Below are 19,751 nucleotides of genomic sequence, written 5' to 3' on the forward strand. Positions count from 1 at the left end.
AAGTCACTTGGGCCTCCCCGTGTCCCTTGTAATTCATTCTTCACACGGCTAGAAATACGTCTCCTGATGAAAACTCTCTGACGGCCTGCCAGCCACGCAAGGAACGCCATACTCCTCGCAAGAACCTTGGGGCCCACCTGAGCCACCCTGCCTGTTCGCTTGGAGCACACTATCCCTCCTGCCTGGAGGGAGCTGGGCACCTGCTCTCCAGACCTCCCAGCCTCTCTACCCTCTGTTTCCACATGAACTAGGGCTGCCTGATGTTTTCCAGCTCTGCTCTGAGCCTGTTTCTGCTGGAATGTCATGCTCTCTGCTCCACCCCAGCACGGAGCTCTGTAAATATTTGTTGAATGAAAAGCTGTGTTTTGGGAGGCCCGGAGGGCCCAGTCAGCTAAGTGTCTGCCTTCAGCTCAGGTCATGATCCCAGGGTCCTGGCATCGGGCTCCCTGCTCAGTGGGGAGCCTGCTTCTTCCTCTCCCTCTGCGGCTCCCCCTGCTTGTGCTTTCTGGCTCGCACTCTGTCAAATAAATAAATAAAATTCTTACAAAAAAAAGCAAAGCAAAGCTGCGTCTTGCAGACGGTCATGTCTGCAGGGGCAGAGATGTTATGAGAACCCCCACGAGTTGGAGAGATGGGCCGGACAGTTGTCGGCTGCAAGGAGCCCAAGGAAGTGATTCTGGGCTTACTGTTAAGGCTAGGACTTGGCCTTGGCCTCTCTCTCCCAACTTCTGGCTCCTTCCTACTCAAAATAAAGGGTGATGAACTTCCAAATGAGCTAACAGCAGGAAAAGAGCTTGGACAGCCCCACAGAGTGGCAACATTTGCAGACGGTCAGACGAACTGTGTTTCCAGAACTGAAGGCCCTGGGATAGCTGTTTTTGTCAACAGACAGCTCGGCTGAGTTGTCTTATTTCCAGGCCTGAGTGGCTCACAGCACATGCGCTGATCCATCCCGACACGGCTTTCTGGACTGACCTCCACGTCTGGACCACCCCCACCAGCTGGGATGTGCTGGTCTGGCCACACCTGCTCACACTTATTAGTCGACCTATCTCTACTTGCTCCTCTTCCAGGCACTTGTTCCTGCCCTGTGCAGTCCTCAAGAAATATGGAAGCAGAAGGCCCTCATTGTGGACTCGCCACGGGCCAGCACCCCAGTCTCTAACGCCACCAAATCTGCCCACAACCTGTCCACTGATGACAAGAGAGGCCGGTCGTGCTCGGGTGACTTGGTGCAGCAAGTACGTGGCAGGGTCTGTATACCGTAGGCACTCCATAAGTGCTGACTTTTCACGGACACGTGCCATCCCCTGGGCTCTGACTCATCTGCAGTGATGTGGGGCACAGGCGCCGGAATGTTCTAGAGCCTCCCGGGCAATTCTAGGTGCAGCAGGGCTGAGAACCGCGGCCCCAGTGGGCCCCGTCCTTCCAGGAGATTATAATTCTTACAATTACACTCCGGTTTCATCTGCACTCACATAACTTACCAAACCCACCAGCTATTTTCCTTCCATTTCTCTCCTGAACTATTTCTCTGTGATGTAATTAACAAGAACCCCAGGCACACAGTTCTTTCTCTTGCAAACCAATTTATGACACGGAACCTGATGTGAGCGGAGAATAAAACCCCAAGGCCCCGCACCCGGCACTCACGCGACGTCTGCGAAGACACTCATCGGCACCTCCAGGAGACGCGCAACGCTCTGCAACAGCTCCTTCCCCTCTTCTGGGCTCAGGGGGCTGTTGAGGAGATCGGGGGCAGCGTTACAAAATGGAACTCATCAACACTTGAGAAGCCGCACGTCCCCCGCGCCCCCACCCCCGCGCCTGTGGCATTCCTGTCGCATAGTGACCGGGCTCTCCGGGCAGCCGGGATCAGGTGCTTCTTCAGGCATGATGAATCACCTGAATTTCCCAGCCACGAGACAAACAATACGGTGCAAATGGGATTGTTAGACGCGTAATGGGCCCATGACGCGGCAAAGGCTCAGCTCAGCCTTCAATAAAAAGTATAATAGGGAGGGTGGGAGGGGAGGGCAGATGGGAAGGAGAGAGAAAGGATGGGAGACGGAGGGGAAGCAGATGCTGAAAATGGAGTTTCAGGATGGGCGTCACACGTACAAAGGAAACACATTTTTAAATGGGCTTGTTTCTAAAGTGAGTGATGTGCCAGTGAGAGACATGTGAATGGGACACATCTGAGGGCAAACATGGAGACCAGAGGGGCACTCTGCAGCGGCCCCCTGGGAAGGGCGGGTGTGCCCCAGGACGACGCGCCCCAGGCCCGAGGGAGGGCCGGCTCCGGTCACCGCGCAGCTCAGAGTTCCAGCGACACGTCCCGAATCCCAGCACACAGCTGTGTCAGTCACGCCTTGCCTGTGAAACCCTATTAGCAGCATTTCAGAGAATATTCCGTCGTGTCGTTATATAGAAACTGCTGTGCAGCCAAGTCTGTCACCCCAGCTGACCTCTCGTTCACCTGGCTGACGTGTGAGCAGATGGGCTCCGCGCAGCAACAAACACACGGAGCCCCGCCTTCCTGGGGCCTGCGTTCTCGAGGCACACGGGCAGCAAAGACAGGTGTTGTTCTGGACTGAACCGTGTCACCCAAGCTTCACATGTTCAAGTCCCACATCCAGAACCTCACAATGGGACCTCACGTGGAAAGAGGTCACTGCTGACCATCATGCTAAGACGAGGTCATCAGGTGGTTCCTAACCCAATGTCACCAGAGTCCTCACAGGAGGACGACATGCACAGGGGTGAGTCAGAAAGTATCCAGGGTCACTGTGGCTCCAAGAGCCAATGGGGTGCAGGGTGCAAGGAGGAACCAACCAGGCTCCAGTAACCCCGGGACAGGGCAGGAGGGTGCAGGTGTGGCCTGTGGGCTTGGAAGAGGTGACGGGTGTGTGATGGCACCAGGAGGTGACCTGGGAAGGAGCATGTGAGACGGAGAAGCCATTGGAAGGGAAAGTCGGAAATTCTGTGGACACATCACAATGGACAGAGCCCACCCCGAGCATCGGAGCTGGGATTAGCTGGGGAAAGCAGCCCTCAGGAATAGCTAAAGCAGGAATCCCTAGGGACAAGCCAGCAAGGAGGAGTCAAGGGCCCTTGGAGGCCTCAGGTAGAGACGGAAAAGCAGGCTGGGGTCAGGAGGTGCCAGCTTGCCCTGCAACCGCCCCGGGGTGTCCCATGCAACTGCAGCCACAGCGGGACGGACACTCCCGTCCTCAGAGAGGATGCTGGTAATGAGCCACGGCACCAAGCCGCCCCCCACCGCCTTCTCTCAGGGGGCACAGGAACTGGACTTCTTCCTAGGGAAGCCAGTTTCTGCAGGTGGCTGCCTATTTACCCACAGCTGGACCTGCTCTCCATGCCTCACCCATTGTTCTAGATGTCTTACCAACCTGCAGGATGCTGTTCAGCCCTAAAGTGAGAGAGGTCTGATGCCGGTCTGTGATCAGGGCCTTCGCCCCTCCATCCTGCTTCCTGGGCAAGAGTGTGAGCCCCAGGGCTGGGGACCCTTCCAGGAAGGACAGACAAGTCCTCCAAGCCTCCTAACACGGGGGCTTTTCACATTACGTTGTAAAATTAGAATCCATTTTCCGGTCAGTGTGTGCATGTGGTGTGGAAGTGCACCCTTCTACCTTGTCACCTGACCCGACTTAGAAACCCCCCGGGCATCTTGCAGAGCCCACGCTCAGGCCCACCAGGAGGTGAGACACCGATGCGGGAAGGGATCCACCTGGAACATTTGTGTCTTCATCATCACTCCCTGCCTGTCCACCCGGAGCTGCAGGCTGGAGTTCGAGTTTCATCAGGCAGCCTAGAGCCCCAAGAAGGCCTGTGCCTAAACAAAGTCTGCTGGGACCTCGAGCCATGCTGGGGAAAGCCGTGGGCTGTGTGCAGACTGGGGAACAGGAGGGCAGCAGTGCCGGAAAGGTGTGTTCATTCCAAGTCAGACCAGGAGAAAGAACCACAGCCACACAAAGCCCTACTCTGTGACGTGGGCGCCAGCCACACAGCAGGGGCCTGGAGGTCTGCTGGTGAGGCCCTGGTGGCACAGCTCTGGTGCCCCTGCCCACTGCAACTCTCAGACGGCCACTCTTCCTGTAACCAGCACCCCCAGACCCAGTGCAGGGCGGGCGGACAACCAGCATCTGCAGAAGCAAGTGACTGGGCATGAAGAGGCCCACAGCAAACCAGGGCCACCCTGACCTACGGAGCCCACATCCTCCAGGCCAGACCCCACCCAGGACACAATCTTGCCTTACAGACCCCTACCCCAGTCCCCTGCCGAGGGCACAGACCCCTGCCTCCTGGGGCCCTGCCTCCAGAAGCTCTCCCGGACTCCCAGCACTCCCGACGGTGGAGCCCCTCCTTGCCACCAGCGCACCTGCACTGGCCTGGCATCTCCCTGCTCGGTGCCTCCCTGCTGGCCTCCCAGGCCAGGCCGACGCATGCAGCCAGGTGAGGCCTGAACAGGTGAGCTCCACTGCCCTCGCCGGCACCGCCAGACGACTGAGCGGCCAGCTGCTGTGTGGTCCCATGGCAGTGCCGGCGGTCAGGCTTTCACCGCGTGGGGTCTAGGCTAGGGTCACGGCACCAGCCACCCCGCACACGGACACGAGCAGGTGTGTTAACAGCACAAATGTGTGAATACACAGGAAAATGTCAAAAAAATCTAACGCGGAAAAGCATTAAAATGTAAGTTATCAAAGGAGTCCCACCTAGCTGACAGAAGTGACTGTGTAAATCAAGGACAATGGGTATAAAAGCCCCTTGAAGCCTGACTGGCTCTCCAGTCCCGGACTCATTCCAGCCTCACCACAACACCTGTGCTCGTGGGACTGTGTGTGGAAATTGATTTGGGGTCCTCCCCAGACCCGCGGGAACACGCCCCTCTTCACCCCTCTCTCAAGGGACAGGCCTGGAGTATTCTTTGTCAGAGGCTCCTCAAGGTACTGTTCTGTGTAATTTCACAATCAAAAACCAGTCGCTTGCCTCTGAACCAGGAGGACCTGCTGTCTTCCTCCCCCGCCCATTTCCACCGCCTATTCCCCAAGAAGGGGCATACTCGGCACCCAGGCTCCAGCCTGCAGTGGGAGCAAGGGTCCAAGACGTAGCATCGCGGGAAGCCCCCACAAACGCTGCCTTGAGGATCCCCTGGGAGATAACAGGGCCTGAGGTGCTGCGTTTGGGGTGCCGCTCCTCGAGCTACAACAGAGATGGCCGCGGTCGTGCTCAGGGTCACTCACGTGCGCCAGGCGGGGAAGCCACAGGTGGAGGCCAGAGCTAGAGTCGCTCCCCTGCACAGATGAGTGGGTGAGCGTGTTATCTACAAAGGCATCAAAGTGTGGGGGAAACAGGAGGACCGAGGAAGTAGTCTCCTACCTGCCAAAAAGTCCACAGGGTGAGTAAGAGTTGTTTTATAGAGCTAGTGGGGTTCGAACACCAGAATTCCAGAAAGTGGAACAGAACGTGCAAATCTAACCCACCAGACGGTACACCCCGCAGCGAGGAAGCCAAGAGCTGATGGGCTGCTTTTCCCATGAAGAGAGGAGCTACCAGGGTCCATCTGGGGATGGGCAAGTGGAACATGCCTGAAAGAAACAGCTCAAAGTGGCCGTCCAGAGAAATCCCGTCTCTGCAGGGGGGTCCCGGCTGCCAGAACGTGCCCAGGGCACGTTTTACTCCTTTCCCACCCCCACCCCCGAACATCTCTGTGTGACCACAGACGTTTGTCCTTGCAAATCCTCAGGACAGAGGTGAAGCAAGATCCCGTCCCATGTCTGAGCACAGGTGTGCTCAGAGTCACAGTCGACCACAAGCTCTCAGCCCCACAGCCCTCTATGTCCAAAGCTTGAACGGACGCTAGGAATGCACGCACACGACCAAGTGAGGTGCTTCATCTCAGGGGTGGCAACAGGCACGCAGCCGGGGTGGAATGACAGCTGAATCTAGGAAAGTGGGCCATCAGGTGATAATCACTAGGTGATTGCCCACCCAACTTGCTGTCCTGTTCCTTCACGATATGCCCCCATCTTTCTTCTGTGGTCACTCAGGATGCACTTTGCCTGCAAATGTGTCCGTGCCCTGCTGAGGACACTGCCAGTGGGCGATGCGCAGGGGCCTCCCCACAACCGTGAGGCCACATACACTGGTCTCCCTGATGGCCTCCCTCCCAACCCTGTGCTCTGGGAACAGACTCCGGAGCTGGAGTCCTGGGAAGCAGTTCCACACGGCCTGGGGGAGGAGGCATCTGAGAAGACACCAAGGACATTCAGGTCTCCACACACACCACAGACTCCAGTGTGCACACACATGCCTCACACACAAGACACTTCCCAGGTGTGCATACACACCTGCAGACACATTAAGAGGGACTTGTATGGGGGCACGTGCATGAGACAATGAACAGGTGTACGTACCCACACATGCCTACGTGCTCACCGAGAGGAGCATTGGCCCTAAAACCAGTGCGGGTTGTGGTGATGACAGGCACTCCTGGATCGACACTCCCGGGGCGACCTGCCTGCCCAGTGACTCCCCCTCCTCCAGTGACCAACCCTCAGCTCCAGCAGGCCCAGCCACCCCTCCCTTAGCCCCTCGTATGCCCCACACCCACAATGCCACAAAGGGCTTCCTTCCCTCTTCCTGGCCACTAACAAGGCCTCCCCAATTCTAATCAGTGGGCCTGCGAGGCTCCCTCCTTTTCCTAAAACTCCCCCTGTTCTGATGCAGAAACACCCAGGCCACCACCTATTACGGACACTCCCTTAACCATGTCACATGGTTTCATCCTATTCCCATCTCCAGACTGCACACTCGGCAAGCGCACAGACTACATCTTGTCCTTTCTTGTACCTCCAAAGCTACTGCTCCATGCCGAACATAAACCAGCTTCCCAACCAGGTTTGCTACCAGATTCCATGAATTCCGTGTCTAGCCTATTTTAAACCGAAGGGTGACATCATGTGCTGGTGAACCCAGAGGCTTTATCACGAGTCCCAGCCCCATTTTAGCCTCATGACTATCTACTGACACCATATTCCTTCACCCCAATGCATACAGTTAACACTTGTATCCATAAGATTATTTAAAACAGCCTTAAAGATAACGATGAAATCTACCAGAATATGTGTATGAACCCGCTTGCCTCCGCAAGGAGACCCCTGATCGCACGAGCTGCGTGACGAGCGCCGCAACCCCTCCCGCAGGCTGTAGCACGGAGCGCAAATGGCTTACGACGATAGCGGGTCCGGTCAATAGTTAGACCAATAAGATGGTGCTGATTGTGCTCAAAATGAGCATAAAGTTATTTCTATTTTATTTTTAAAATACATGGCCATCATCTGTCATTTCATGGTCTGAACTTCCTTAGAAAGCCGTTGGAGTTAATCTCAAAAATCAATGGACGGATATGGCACATGCAATTTCATCTGTGTGTCTGTGACAGCTGTCACCCTGATTACCTGGACACCTGATTTGGCCGTGGAGGGAGAGACGCCAGCCATGCTGGCAGCTCGCTCCTCACTGCCTGCCTCGACATCTAGTGGCAGGGAGGGTTTTCAAAAGCTAGATGCTATCTCCTCTAATGCTTTTCTACTCCGAAGCACGGCAACATATTACTACGACTGCGGAATCATTTGGAGTCAGATGCCCCTGGGCACCTGCCAAAGAAGCAAAACAGGAGGAAATCTAAAGCATTCACGCCATTCACTTGATGGGAAGCCCGCACGAGAAGTGACAGTGCCCGTTTTCCATGATGGCCTCAATGCCACGCACAGCAGTGTGGACTTTCACAGTGCCCTGAAATAATCATGGAAATTAGAAGACAGGTGAAAAATTAGAAAAACTGTTATGTTAGATGGTGAAGGAGTTGTGGAGAGCCACCCTAAAAAAAGAGAGTAGTGGAAATAACTGATGGGTGAGGAACGTTGGGGGCTGCGGAAGCCCGTGAAGGTTCTCCTTACACTCACCACTGTGCTGAGACCGCACACAACAGTCTCATATAATGGTCACAACAGACCTGTGAGTAAGGTACTACCGTGAACCTCATTTTAAAAGACTGGAAACTGAGACTAGAGAAAATAATCCATGCCCCAGGACATGCCACCAGTAAGTCCCAAAACCTAAACGTTACTGTCAGCAAGGGTGTGATGCGGGTTTCTAGGCTATGGGGCAAGCCCAGGTAACAGCTGCACCCTTACCTGTGTTTCACCTTAACTGCACTGAAGAGTGTCTGCACCCATCATTTCTCCAGGTACTATTTTGGCAACAGAGTTTCTGTCTCTTCCTCACGGGCTCAGGCGCTCCTGCCAAGCAGCCACCCATGTCTAGGACTCTCTGCTCAAGAGCTGACCGTTTAGGCTTCTGCTGCTCCACATCCGGGTTTCGGGTATTTTACTACTCAGTCAAACATTCACCAAAGGTAGGGAACCAAACGATTGATGGATTGCAAAATGTTATCAGTCAACTCTGATAACAAACTGTTTTGATGAGGTATTTTAAACCAATGGATAAAATGAGGTTTTCATGGGATTCCCCAATTATTCTAGCTATCCCCTCTTTATTGTTTTTAACAAATAATGATATTTATTCTATTTAAATAATCTTATAAGCTAGTTACACTTTTGCTAACCCATAGGAATTCACCCTAATGCAGAGAAAAGGCATTTCTGTTGAGGGAAAATAAGAGAGGAGCTGCCATGATTCAAAATCCCACTTTGATTCACTATCACCTTTCTTTCCTGCAGAGAAATAAAACCCAATGTTTTCTGGAGAATGAGTGAGTAAGCTCATGGTAATTTGTGCAACCAAACTCATTCTTCTGACTGCTGATCCCACAGGCTTCCAGAGTACATGCAAATTCATCTGGAGGCGCCAGTAACCCTGAATTACTCTTACTAGTAAAGTTGTTGACAGCCACCAACTCTTCACAGGTAAAAAAATCAATTGGTGAAAAACCGGTGTATTCCAACAACTTCAAGACGAGACTATACTTCTCACCATAAGTATATTTATTTCTCTAAAGTTTTGGGGAAAATATTTGCCAACAGCTTAACACAAATCTAAGTACACAGTGTCTTAGAGTTAGTTTTAAAGAAAGTGTATTGACATAAAAAAGACAAAATGAGGAAGACAATACAAAAATATAGAGCTTTAGTACATATTCAAAGTTGTTAGCAGCTTGAAACAGGCTGTTCTAAACATATGGTATTTCATGTAAGCCTAATAGTAACCACAAAACAAAAGCCTAGAATACGTACACAAAAGAGAAAGAGAAAGAAATGTAGGCACACCACTACAGAAAATCATCAAATCACAGAGGAGGAAAGAAAGGGAAAGGAACAAAGGAATCTCCAAACAGCCAGAAAATAGTTTACTAAATGGCAAAATGAAGCCCATACTTAATAGCAATTACTTTAAATGTAAATGGAGTAAAATCTCCGACAAAAGACACAGGTGGCTGAATGGATAGGAAAAAAACCCAACAATGCCCAACTCCATGCAGCCTACAAGAGACTCGCTTCAGCACTGAGGACACCAACAGACTTAAAGTGAAGGGATGAAGAAAGATAGTCCATGAAAAGGGAAACCAGAGGAGAGCAGGGGTAAATAAACTTTTGTTAGACAAAACAGACTTTAAGCCAAAGATTGTTAACAAGAAACAAAAAAGATTAGTATATAATAATAAAGAGGTCAGTTCATCAAGAGGATACAACACTTGTAAATATTTATGCATGCAACATAACAGTCCCTAAATACATAAACAAATATCAACATATCTGAAGGGAGAAATAGACATTAAAATAATAATAGCAGGGACCAGAAGGACCTAACAGATACACGAAGGACTTTACATCCAGTAGCAGCAGAATACACATTTTTCTCAAGTGCACATGGAACATTCACCAGGACAGATCACATAACAGCCTACACCTAAGTCTTAATAAATTTATGAAGTTTGAGATCATATCATGCATCTTTTCCAACCACAATGCTATGAAATCAGAAATCAATTATAAGAAAACTGGAACATTCACAAATACATGGAGATCAAGTGATATGCTCCTGAACAAGCAATGAGTCAAAGAAGAAATAAAAACATCTGAGACGAGTGAGACTGGAAATGTAACACACCAAAGTGTGTGGGACGTAGAGCAGAGTTCTAAGAGGAAAGTTTATTGTGATGAATGCCTGCATTAAGAAAAAAGAAATATCTCAAATAAATAACTTGAATTTACAACTCAAGAAACTAGAAAAAGCAGCATAAGTGAAGGCCAACGTTAGCAGAAGGAAGGAAATAATAAAGATCAGAACAGAAATAGATGAAATAGACTGAAAAGACAATTGAAAATAAGGAGAGTATGTGTTGTGATGAGCACTGAGTGTTATATGCAACTAATGAATCATGAACACTGCATCAAACACTAATGATGTGCTATATGGCGGCTAACTGAACATAAAAAAAAAAGGAAAAGATAAATGAAACTAGGAGCGGTTTTTTTTTTAAAGATAAATAAAATAGATAAACCTTTGGCTAGATTAATAAGAAAAAATAAATAAATAAAATAAGAAATGAAAGAGGAGACATTACAACTGATGCCACAGAAATACAACAGGTCATAAGAAACAACTATGAACAATTATATGCCAACAAATTGACTACCAAGAAGAAAGGGTAAATTTCTGGAAACATCCAACTGACTGAGCTTGAACAGTAAAGAAAGAGAAAATCTGAAGATGCCAACAAGTAAGGAGACTAAGCCAGTAAACAAACACCTCCCAACAAAGAAAAGCCCAGGATCAGATGGCTCCACAGGTGAGTTCTACCAAACATCCTGAGAAGAATCAGTACCAATCCTTCTCAAACTCTTCCTAAAAACAGAAGAGGAGGGAACACTTCCAAGCTCATCTTACAAGGCCAGCATTATCTTGATACCAGTCAGACGCCACAAGAAAAGCAAGCTACAGGACAATACCCCGATGTAACATAGATGCAAAATCTACAAATAAAATATTAGAAAAACAGATTCAACAATACATTAAGACAATCACACACCATGATCAAGTGGGATTTATTCCAAGGATGCAAGTATGGTTCAACATCGAACAAGTCATGATCATCTCAGTAGAAGCAGGAAAAGCACATGACAAAATTCAACATCCATTCATGATAAAAACTCAACAGAGTGCGTATAGTGGAAATAGCAGTGGAGCCCACTGGAACCTTGCCAGAAGCCCCATGGATAGAACACTCTGGGAACTGTAGTGAAATGTCCAGGTCAGTTCATAGCCCAGAAGGTATTTTGCAGGTCAGCCTCACAAGTGCAAAGAGAGCAAGGAGGGGGAACAGAGCTGAGGGAATGGCCCAGTGGCCAGCACACCTGTTGACCATTGTCCATACATCCACTGTACCCACCTTCCATCATCCATTCTCTACTCAGTAGCAGAGGGATCTGGGAGAGTGGGACTCTGACCACACCACTTGCCTGTTGTCCTCTAGTGGTGTCCCATATCTGCTGCGGGCAAGGACCCAAATCCTTGCTGGGGTCCTGAGGCCTCGTCAGCCTCTCCCATGCTTACAGACACCACCTTCCCCCAGCCTTATTTCAGCTCCTTAAATGTCCGCGCTCCTCCTGATGTAAGCCCTTTGCAAATGCTCTTCTCCCTGGAATGTGATTTCCTTCCCACCCACCTGCCCACTACAGAGCTTGAAAGGGACTTCCACGTAATTCGAATCCAGGAGGGTGTGCTGGAATTCAGCAACCCGTGGCCAGCTCTTCTAGTAAGACATTCTTTTTTTATTTAAGTCGTTGTCTCAAGTAAGCCAATAATCCACGACTGAGCTACATTAGGACACTGCTTCTTCCCATTCTTCCTTTTCCGTCTGCCTTCATTTGTCATGGGCAGTTTACTTCTATTTTGACAGCCTAGCAAGTCTCTTCTTTTCATATTTTTCTCCCTTGTTCTTACTCCCTTCCATGTAGGAGTGATATTTAAACTGCTTAACTCAGACAGATTTAATTGGAGGTCAACTTATAAAGCAGATGACACTTTTCAAAAATCAATTTCCGTGGTTAGGCTCTGAAGGTCCCTGGAGAGGTCTACTATGGACTTTTTCCTGAAGACGAAAAGCAAAGCTTCCCCAACAATTACAGAAGTCCAACACCAAACCGGGCTGTACGACGACGATGACAGAGGTGTACAAATGCCAGAGGAGGTGAGGCTGCAGACACGTGGGCACAGACAGAGATGGGGACACAGCTGAAACGAACAATACACACATGAAGGCTGAGGGTAGATCCGGTGCAGGTCCAGGTGCAGACGCGGAGATTCACGTGTGCATGCGGGTGCAGATACTGATACACGTAATTAGATGAGGTACATTTCTGGGGGCGGGTGAAAGTGCAGATGCAGATATGCAGATCAGGGATACAGATGCAGGTCCTGACACAGGTACATACGGATACAGATGGACACGGACGGACAGAGATCGAGGTAGACGGTACAGATGCACTGGAGACACGCATGTGGAATCACCGACATGGCTGCAGACGTACAGTTGCTGATGGACACATAGTTATGCACAGGCATGGGTAGGTGATGTACATGTGGCATGGATACAGGTGCACGTATAGAGATGTAGGTGTGGACACAGACGTACACACGAGTATGGATGGTGAGCCCCTTGCTGCCATCAGATGTCACTATGGCTCAAAGAGTCCCAACATGGTCAGAACCTTCTGAGGCCCTCTTGCATTTCAAGCATCTAGGCTGAGCTGCACAACTAACCTGTAGCAGTCAGACTCTAAGGACAAGCATGGGGCAGACAGAGTGTTAAAGGCCTAGGTCCCAGGCTCGGTCAGAGTGGGCTGGGCTATTCTTCCCCCCCTCCAACAATTTCACACTTTACCACAACAGAAAGCATCAGATGGGGGAAAGGGGGCTCACCACAGTCTGAGACCATTTAAAGAGCCCCTTCCTGGCATAGCATCATTCTTCTGGCATCCTCCAACTGGCTAGACATGGCCAAGCCAACTCAGAAGCCATTTGGTCAAAGAGGCCCTGGAAGTGTTTTTAACACCCACCATATTTGCACTTTCATGGTATTTTCACATGTTGTCTACCACCATAGTTAGAGGTCAGACAAGTTTGAAATTTCCTCCAGTTCTAGAATTCCAGCAAATAACAGACATCAAAATCCCACACATCACTGTAACTTCAACAAATGAGATGAAAGTGGGCCTACGGAATCAGAGGCATCCAAGACTGGACAGTCAGTGCTGTGAACCTTATTTGGATCCTGACTCAAAATGCCAACAAACCGAGTTCTGACATGGATGTGACAACAGAGCTGAACGCAGGCTCGACGCCTGATTCTACTAAGGCTTGGTGATGTTAAAAGAGGGATCCTTATATTTTAGAACTGTTTCACAAAATGTTTCCAGGAAAGTAGGATTTGTTTGAAAGCAGCATGAGAGGTGGGAGTAAATGGGGGTGTGGATGGGGTGAGGTTGGGCCTGGGCCATTATCTTTGTGCATGTTCAAAATCCTGCACTAGAAAGAGCGAGTCACAAATCCATCCATCGCCTCGTGGAAAATACGAAACTGAACAGCCAGGGAAGCCTGTTGGACGAGGTGCCTGGGGAAAAGCCAGGCTTGTGAGCCCGAGGCCTTGGGGACATGGTGGGTCGGTCCCAGGACGGGGCCTGGGCGCCTGCAGCGTGACCATGAGAGGGCTGTCACGATTCCAGTGTTTCCTCCAGGGCAGGCCTGGGGAGCGACGGTGCCCCCGACACCGATGCCAGGAGGAGTTTCTAAATAGAGCTTCTACTTAGAAGCAAAAGCCTTGTCGCCAGGACTTTTAAAACTCCACTCTGACTTTGGACTTGTGTTCCATCCTGAGCCTCAAACTGCCTTGGAAGAACCTTCAGTCAGTTATATCCATTTCCTTAGAATTTACCAAAAGCTCCTTCATGCTGACTCTTCGACTTGTGCTGAGCTGAAGTCTCGACGGTTCCAGGAGCCCCACCTCCCCCGCTCCCGGTTCCTCGACATCATCTGGCAGCACTGGGAGGGCCAAGACACCCAGAGCAGCCCCTCCTGCGAGACGCGTGACATCTGCGTGCAGGAGGGGGTGTGAGGCACTGGAGCACCCGCGGTTTCCCGGTGGCCAGAGGGAAGGTTCAAGAAGGGGCAGGGCTGCACTTGACGAGGGGCCCTGACTCAGCCTGGGGTGTCAGGAGGGCTCCCTGAGGAGGAGTTCAGGAGCAGTGCGTACCAGGGAAGCAGCACTCCAGCGTGGGAGGAATGCACACAGGGCCCCGTGACAGCCCTGCATATTCCGGGAGCAGGGGGGAGGCGGGCTTGCAGAGCACCAGGTGTGGAAGCAGGGAGAGGACATCTGCGGAGCGCACACGGCTCGGGGTCCCGTCAGGCCTTGGGCCCCTATCTCAAGGGCAGTGGAAGCACCGCAAAGTCTGAAGAGGAGAGAGTGACACAGTCAGATTTAGGTGATGGAGAATTCTGCTGGGGTTCAACGTGCATAACAGACTGGGGAAAGGCAGAGGGGATGCAGGCACCAATAAGAAAGAGGTCTCTGCAGCTTCCAGCACAAGAGCAGCTAATCACCGGGAGCAGGACGGGGACAGCGATGAGGAGTGGCCAGGCGGAGAGATCCTCACAGCGTCAAGGTGGCAGGGAAGGTGGTGCCAGTGCTGGTACCACCCCAGGCATGAGCCCTGGAGGAGGAAGCATGGCGTTGGGGCCACTGGAGATGGTGACTGTGCCACCATGCTGAGCTTCGGGCTTCTCTCCCACGCCCAGGGGGACGTGGGGTGGTCCCAGGAGCACAGCAAGGGCGGCATCTTCGAGGACGAGAAAGCTGGGCATGCTCTGGAAGAATGGAGCGGCCTCAGACCACTGCTGCAGACGGTGGACAGGGAAGTTGCTGGCTCGGGCAGCGCCAGGCAGAGGGAATGAGAGGGAGGGCAGACGGTCAGGAGCTGCTGAGTCGGCAGATGGAATTTCGTGGCTGACAGGAGGAGGCGGTGAGCGGGGAGTCAGGAAAAGTTTATGGGAAAAACCTAGTCCAAGTTATGATACCAGGTTCTGAGAGTCTTTAATTCACAGGCTGGGGGACCCACTCAGTTAAAGCTGTTTGCATTCTCTCTGGATAAAGCGGGACCTTAGGGCTCTGGGAGTCTCGCAATGCAGCTTTGCATGCATCCTCGTTTGAACTTCAAGACAGCCCCTAAGTTACATTGAGTGTGTCTGGCTTCCTTAAGGGAGAATTACACTGGGCTCGTCTTGGATCCCCCCCCCCCCAAGAGCAGGGACCCAGTAAGCCTGTGCTGATGTCACAGGCAGGGGTGCCTGCAGACAGGCCAGAGCCGGACCGCGACCCAGGGCTCAGAGACCACTGTGCACCATCTGGTCACAGACATTCCCCACAACTACCAAGTCTGCACTCAGGGACTGTAGATCTGGAAACGTGTCTTGTTTACTGTATGAGCAAACGTGACTATTTTTACTCATTGGCTACACGCACCCACACTAACATCTCAGGGGACAATGAATCCGTCACACTGCATGTGGTCTCTTGAGACAAACGAAGGAGATGAGTGGTGACGTAGCAGCGAACTCGTCACATTCAGGAAAGACCCCTAGAGGACAGCAGCCATACTTCCTGAACAGAAAGTTCGAGCACATCATCTGAGACGCGGTCTGAGGATGGAACAGAATAAGCAAAACCTGCGGACACCACGACGACAGAATCTGTCCACAAACCTGTTAAGATCTCTTTTCTCCAACAAGGAAGGGGAAACAGGCAAGGATACTGGTCCACCCCCGTCCCCGCATCCTCGTCCATCTTCCCCGCAGTCACCATGGGCCCTGCAGCCCTGGCGCAGCTCTGAGGGCTCCGCGGGCAGCCAGGGGTCTCTGCACAGGCAGGGGGGGATGACTAGACTGTCCCTGTTGCTCAGCTCTGACCCTTCCTCTCCCACCACACTCACCTCAGGGGCACAGCACGTCACTCCTGAGCGCATGGGTTTTTACATTTTCAAGTTAGTGATGGGAAAAGCAATGTCCTCCCATGAGGGCTCTCAAAGTCACCTGATTCTCAGTTTAGAGAACTGATCTAGAAAGACGTGTTTGACAGGAAGGGGAGTAGGCCGTGTGCCCACGTGTGAGGCCTCCTCTTGCTCATGCACGAGCCTCTGGGAGCGGGCACACGTTCACTGAGGACTGACTGCTGAACCTTCTTCCAGACTTGGATTCCCAAAACCCTAAGGCTCACCAGGGAAGAGACGGTAGAACCATGCCTGCCGTCTGGGTGGCATCTCCATACCGGGCGTCGGGCTGAGTCCCCGTCAGGGCCGTGCCGCTGGGAACGGCAGCCACACCGAGCTGCCTGTGGCGCAGGTCGTGACGCAGGAGACGTGCCAGTTAGTAGATCGTTTGTGGTATTGCCGGTGGGCGTGTCCCACGCAAGAGTTTCAGGGGAAGGAAACACTGGAGAAAACTTAAGGCCAGCCTACCCCTTTTAGAACACTGACAGGTGTCGGAGGCCCGCTCCACTTCCGGCACTTTCCTCCAGCACCCTGGCCCGAGGTCTCCGTGCTCCAGCCTTGCAACCTTCTCCCCGACCCAAGTTCCGTTATTCCACGGCTCTTCCAGGTGGCGCCGTGCCCGCTCTGTTCACGGCTCCCGGGCTAACGTCAGCTACCACGACGGACCCGCTCTGCCCCGGGGCGGCTCTCCGAGAATCGACACTCTTCCCAGCAGCCCTCGGGGTGCGGCCTGAGAGGTGAGGGAGTCGCCCAGTTGCCACTGGCGCGCAGCCTCCGCCCGGCCCCCGACAGCCGGCCCCGTGGGCCATGTTCACCCCTCCAGGGCTGAGGAGCAAATGGGGACCGAAGCTTTGCCACAGCAGCAGGCCCTCCGGGTGCTTCCGTGTGGGACGGCGGGGCTTTTGATGGTCCACGCACAAGCTGCCCGCGGCCCGTGGGGACACCGGCATCCCCGTCTGCCGCATCAGCCTGGCGGCTGCTTTACTCCCACTTCTCAGCCTCCACAGGTGCTCACCTCTCCAAAGCCAGTCTCGTCACTCGGCCGTCCTTCCACAGGAATACACCGCAAACACCAAGGTGCCTGTGAGAGCCCACGCCAGGAAAGCCACACGCTCTCATGCGTCTCTTTAGGAGACGTAAAACGCGGTTTCTCCTTTGCGAAGACACAAACGGCTCCCTTTGGCTTCAAATTCACCTCCGAGCGCTGGCTCACCTAAAGTTGAAACCCTTCTAAAATCTCCCGTGGGGGGACAGGGACAGCGGACTCGACCTGCAGCCAATCTGGGCGGGTCCATCCAGGGTGTAAAGAGAGTAAGAATGTGCATGGCAAAGGGTGGGACGGTGCTGTTCATCAGAAAGCAGAAGATACAGAACAGTGGGAAGCTAAGCCCCACAGGGAGGACGTGTGTCAGTGAGATCACACCAGGTACAGGTCACACTCCTTCTCCTTCTTAGGGGACAAACAGGTATGCAGACATCCTTTTTTAAGGAATGGCATCAGATTCTCATCAATTAATAGCTGATCTATTAAGGCTTAAGCTGAGATCTGGTGACGTCTCGCCCTAGAGAATCCCAAATTATCAATTAATCTTATAACAGAGGCAGAAATCCCAACCTCTCTAAGAGGGAGGGAACATAATCTCGTAGTGAAAAAGAGTAAGAATCAGTGACACAAAGCCATATTATCTGCGTCATATATCTTTCATCCAAGTGAGGCAGCAAAAGAAAAAGGGAAGTGAACCATGATAGTGATTTTTTTCTCTGACCCATGCCTACAGCAAATGCTCAAGTCCCCAGGGTCTGGCCCGGGAGAGCTCTACAGGAAAACCTCTGAATGCAAAGAAAAACCTGACCCTAACAGTGGCCTCGTCTTCTCTGGGGAGGCTGGGGGCGAGAGGAAATGCCTGATGTGACACAATGTGGTCATCTTCCTCCGAGAGTCCCCCCCGAGGCAGAGGACAGTCACATGGATTGTCCTGCTCCACAGGCTTCGCGCTCTGCTGTTCACGGTGACACAAGACTGCCACTTGGAAGAGCCTTTCAGAGGATGAGAACCCCTTTCCCGGCCCTGTTGTGGGGTGTCTGCCCTGCTCGTGCTGCCGCTGAGACCCAGGACCCAGAAGGAAGAGCCACAGAGGTCTCCCTGCGAGCAACCTCACCGCACTCTGGGGATGGGCCCGGCGTGTCGGGACTACATACCACTGAAGTCCTGGTGCAAGAAAGAGGGCTCCCCGAGCAGCTGCACATGGCCCACACACGTGCACACAGATACCCACAGGTGAACACAGACACACACACGTGCACATACACGTGCACACAGATACCCGCAGGTGAACACACACACACGTGCACACACACACACCCACAGGTGAACACACACACACGTGCACACACACCCACCCACAGGTGAACACACACACGTGCACACACACACACCCACAGGTGAACACACACACATGCACACACACGTGCATGCACACACGCAGATACCCACAGGTGAATACAGACACACACACACGTGCACACACACACACCCACACCCACAGGTGAACACACACACACGTGCACACACACGTGCATGCACACACGCACACAGATACCCACAAGTGAACAGACACACACACGTGCACACACACGTGCACACAAATACCCACAGGTGAACACAGACAACACACACGTGCACACACATGTGCACACAGATACCCACAGGTGAACACAGACACACACACGTGCATGCACACATGCACACAGATACCCACAGGTGAACACACACACACACACGTGCATGCACACGTGCACACAGATACCCACAGGTGAACACACACACACACGTGCACACAAATACCCATAGGTGAACACAGACACACACGCGTGCATGCACACGTGCACACAGATACCCACAGGTGAACACACACACACACACGTGCATGCACACGTGCACACAGATACCCACAGGTGAACACACACACACACGTGCACACACACACACCCACAGGTGAACACACACACATGCACACACACGTGCATGCACACACGCAGATACCCACAGGTGAATACAGACACACACACACGTGCACACACACACACCCACACCCACAGGTGAACACACACACACGTGCACACACACGTGCATGCACACACGCACACAGATACCCACAAGTGAACAGACACACACACGTGCACACACACGTGCACACAAATACCCACAGGTGAACACAGACAACACACACGTGCACACACATGTGCACACAGATACCCACAGGTGAACACAGACACACACACGTGCATGCACACATGCACACAGATACCCACAGGTGAACACACACACACACACGTGCATGCACACGTGCACACAGATACCCACAGGTGAACACACACACACACGTGCACACAAATACCCATAGGTGAACACAGACACACACGCGTGCATGCACACGTGCACACAGATACCCACAGGTGAACACACACACGTACACACACACGTGCACACACGTACACACAAATACCCACAGGTGAATACAGACACAAACACACATGCACACACACGTGCACACAGATACCCACAGGTGAACACAGATACACACACACATGCACACACACACACACACAGACACCCACAGGTGAACACAGACAACACACACACGTGCACACACAACCCAGCAATAG

General features: G+C 52.1%; 1 protein-coding gene across 1 annotated transcript in view; it reads right to left on the reverse strand.

Annotated features, from left to right (window-relative positions):
• PTPRN2 (protein tyrosine phosphatase receptor type N2) overlaps positions 1 to 19,751 on the reverse strand; it is a 735,412-nt gene that overhangs the window by 470,776 nt on the left and 244,885 nt on the right. The window contains exon 6 of the mRNA XM_034650176.1: positions 1,654 to 1,777. Coding sequence (XP_034506067.1) covers positions 1,654 to 1,777 — 124 coding nt within the window. The remainder of the gene's footprint in view (positions 1 to 1,653; positions 1,778 to 19,751) is intronic.

Source organism: Ailuropoda melanoleuca, chromosome 1 (genome assembly GCF_002007445.2).
Source record: "Ailuropoda melanoleuca isolate Jingjing chromosome 1, ASM200744v2, whole genome shotgun sequence".
Lineage (NCBI taxonomy): Eukaryota > Metazoa > Chordata > Mammalia > Carnivora > Ursidae > Ailuropoda > Ailuropoda melanoleuca.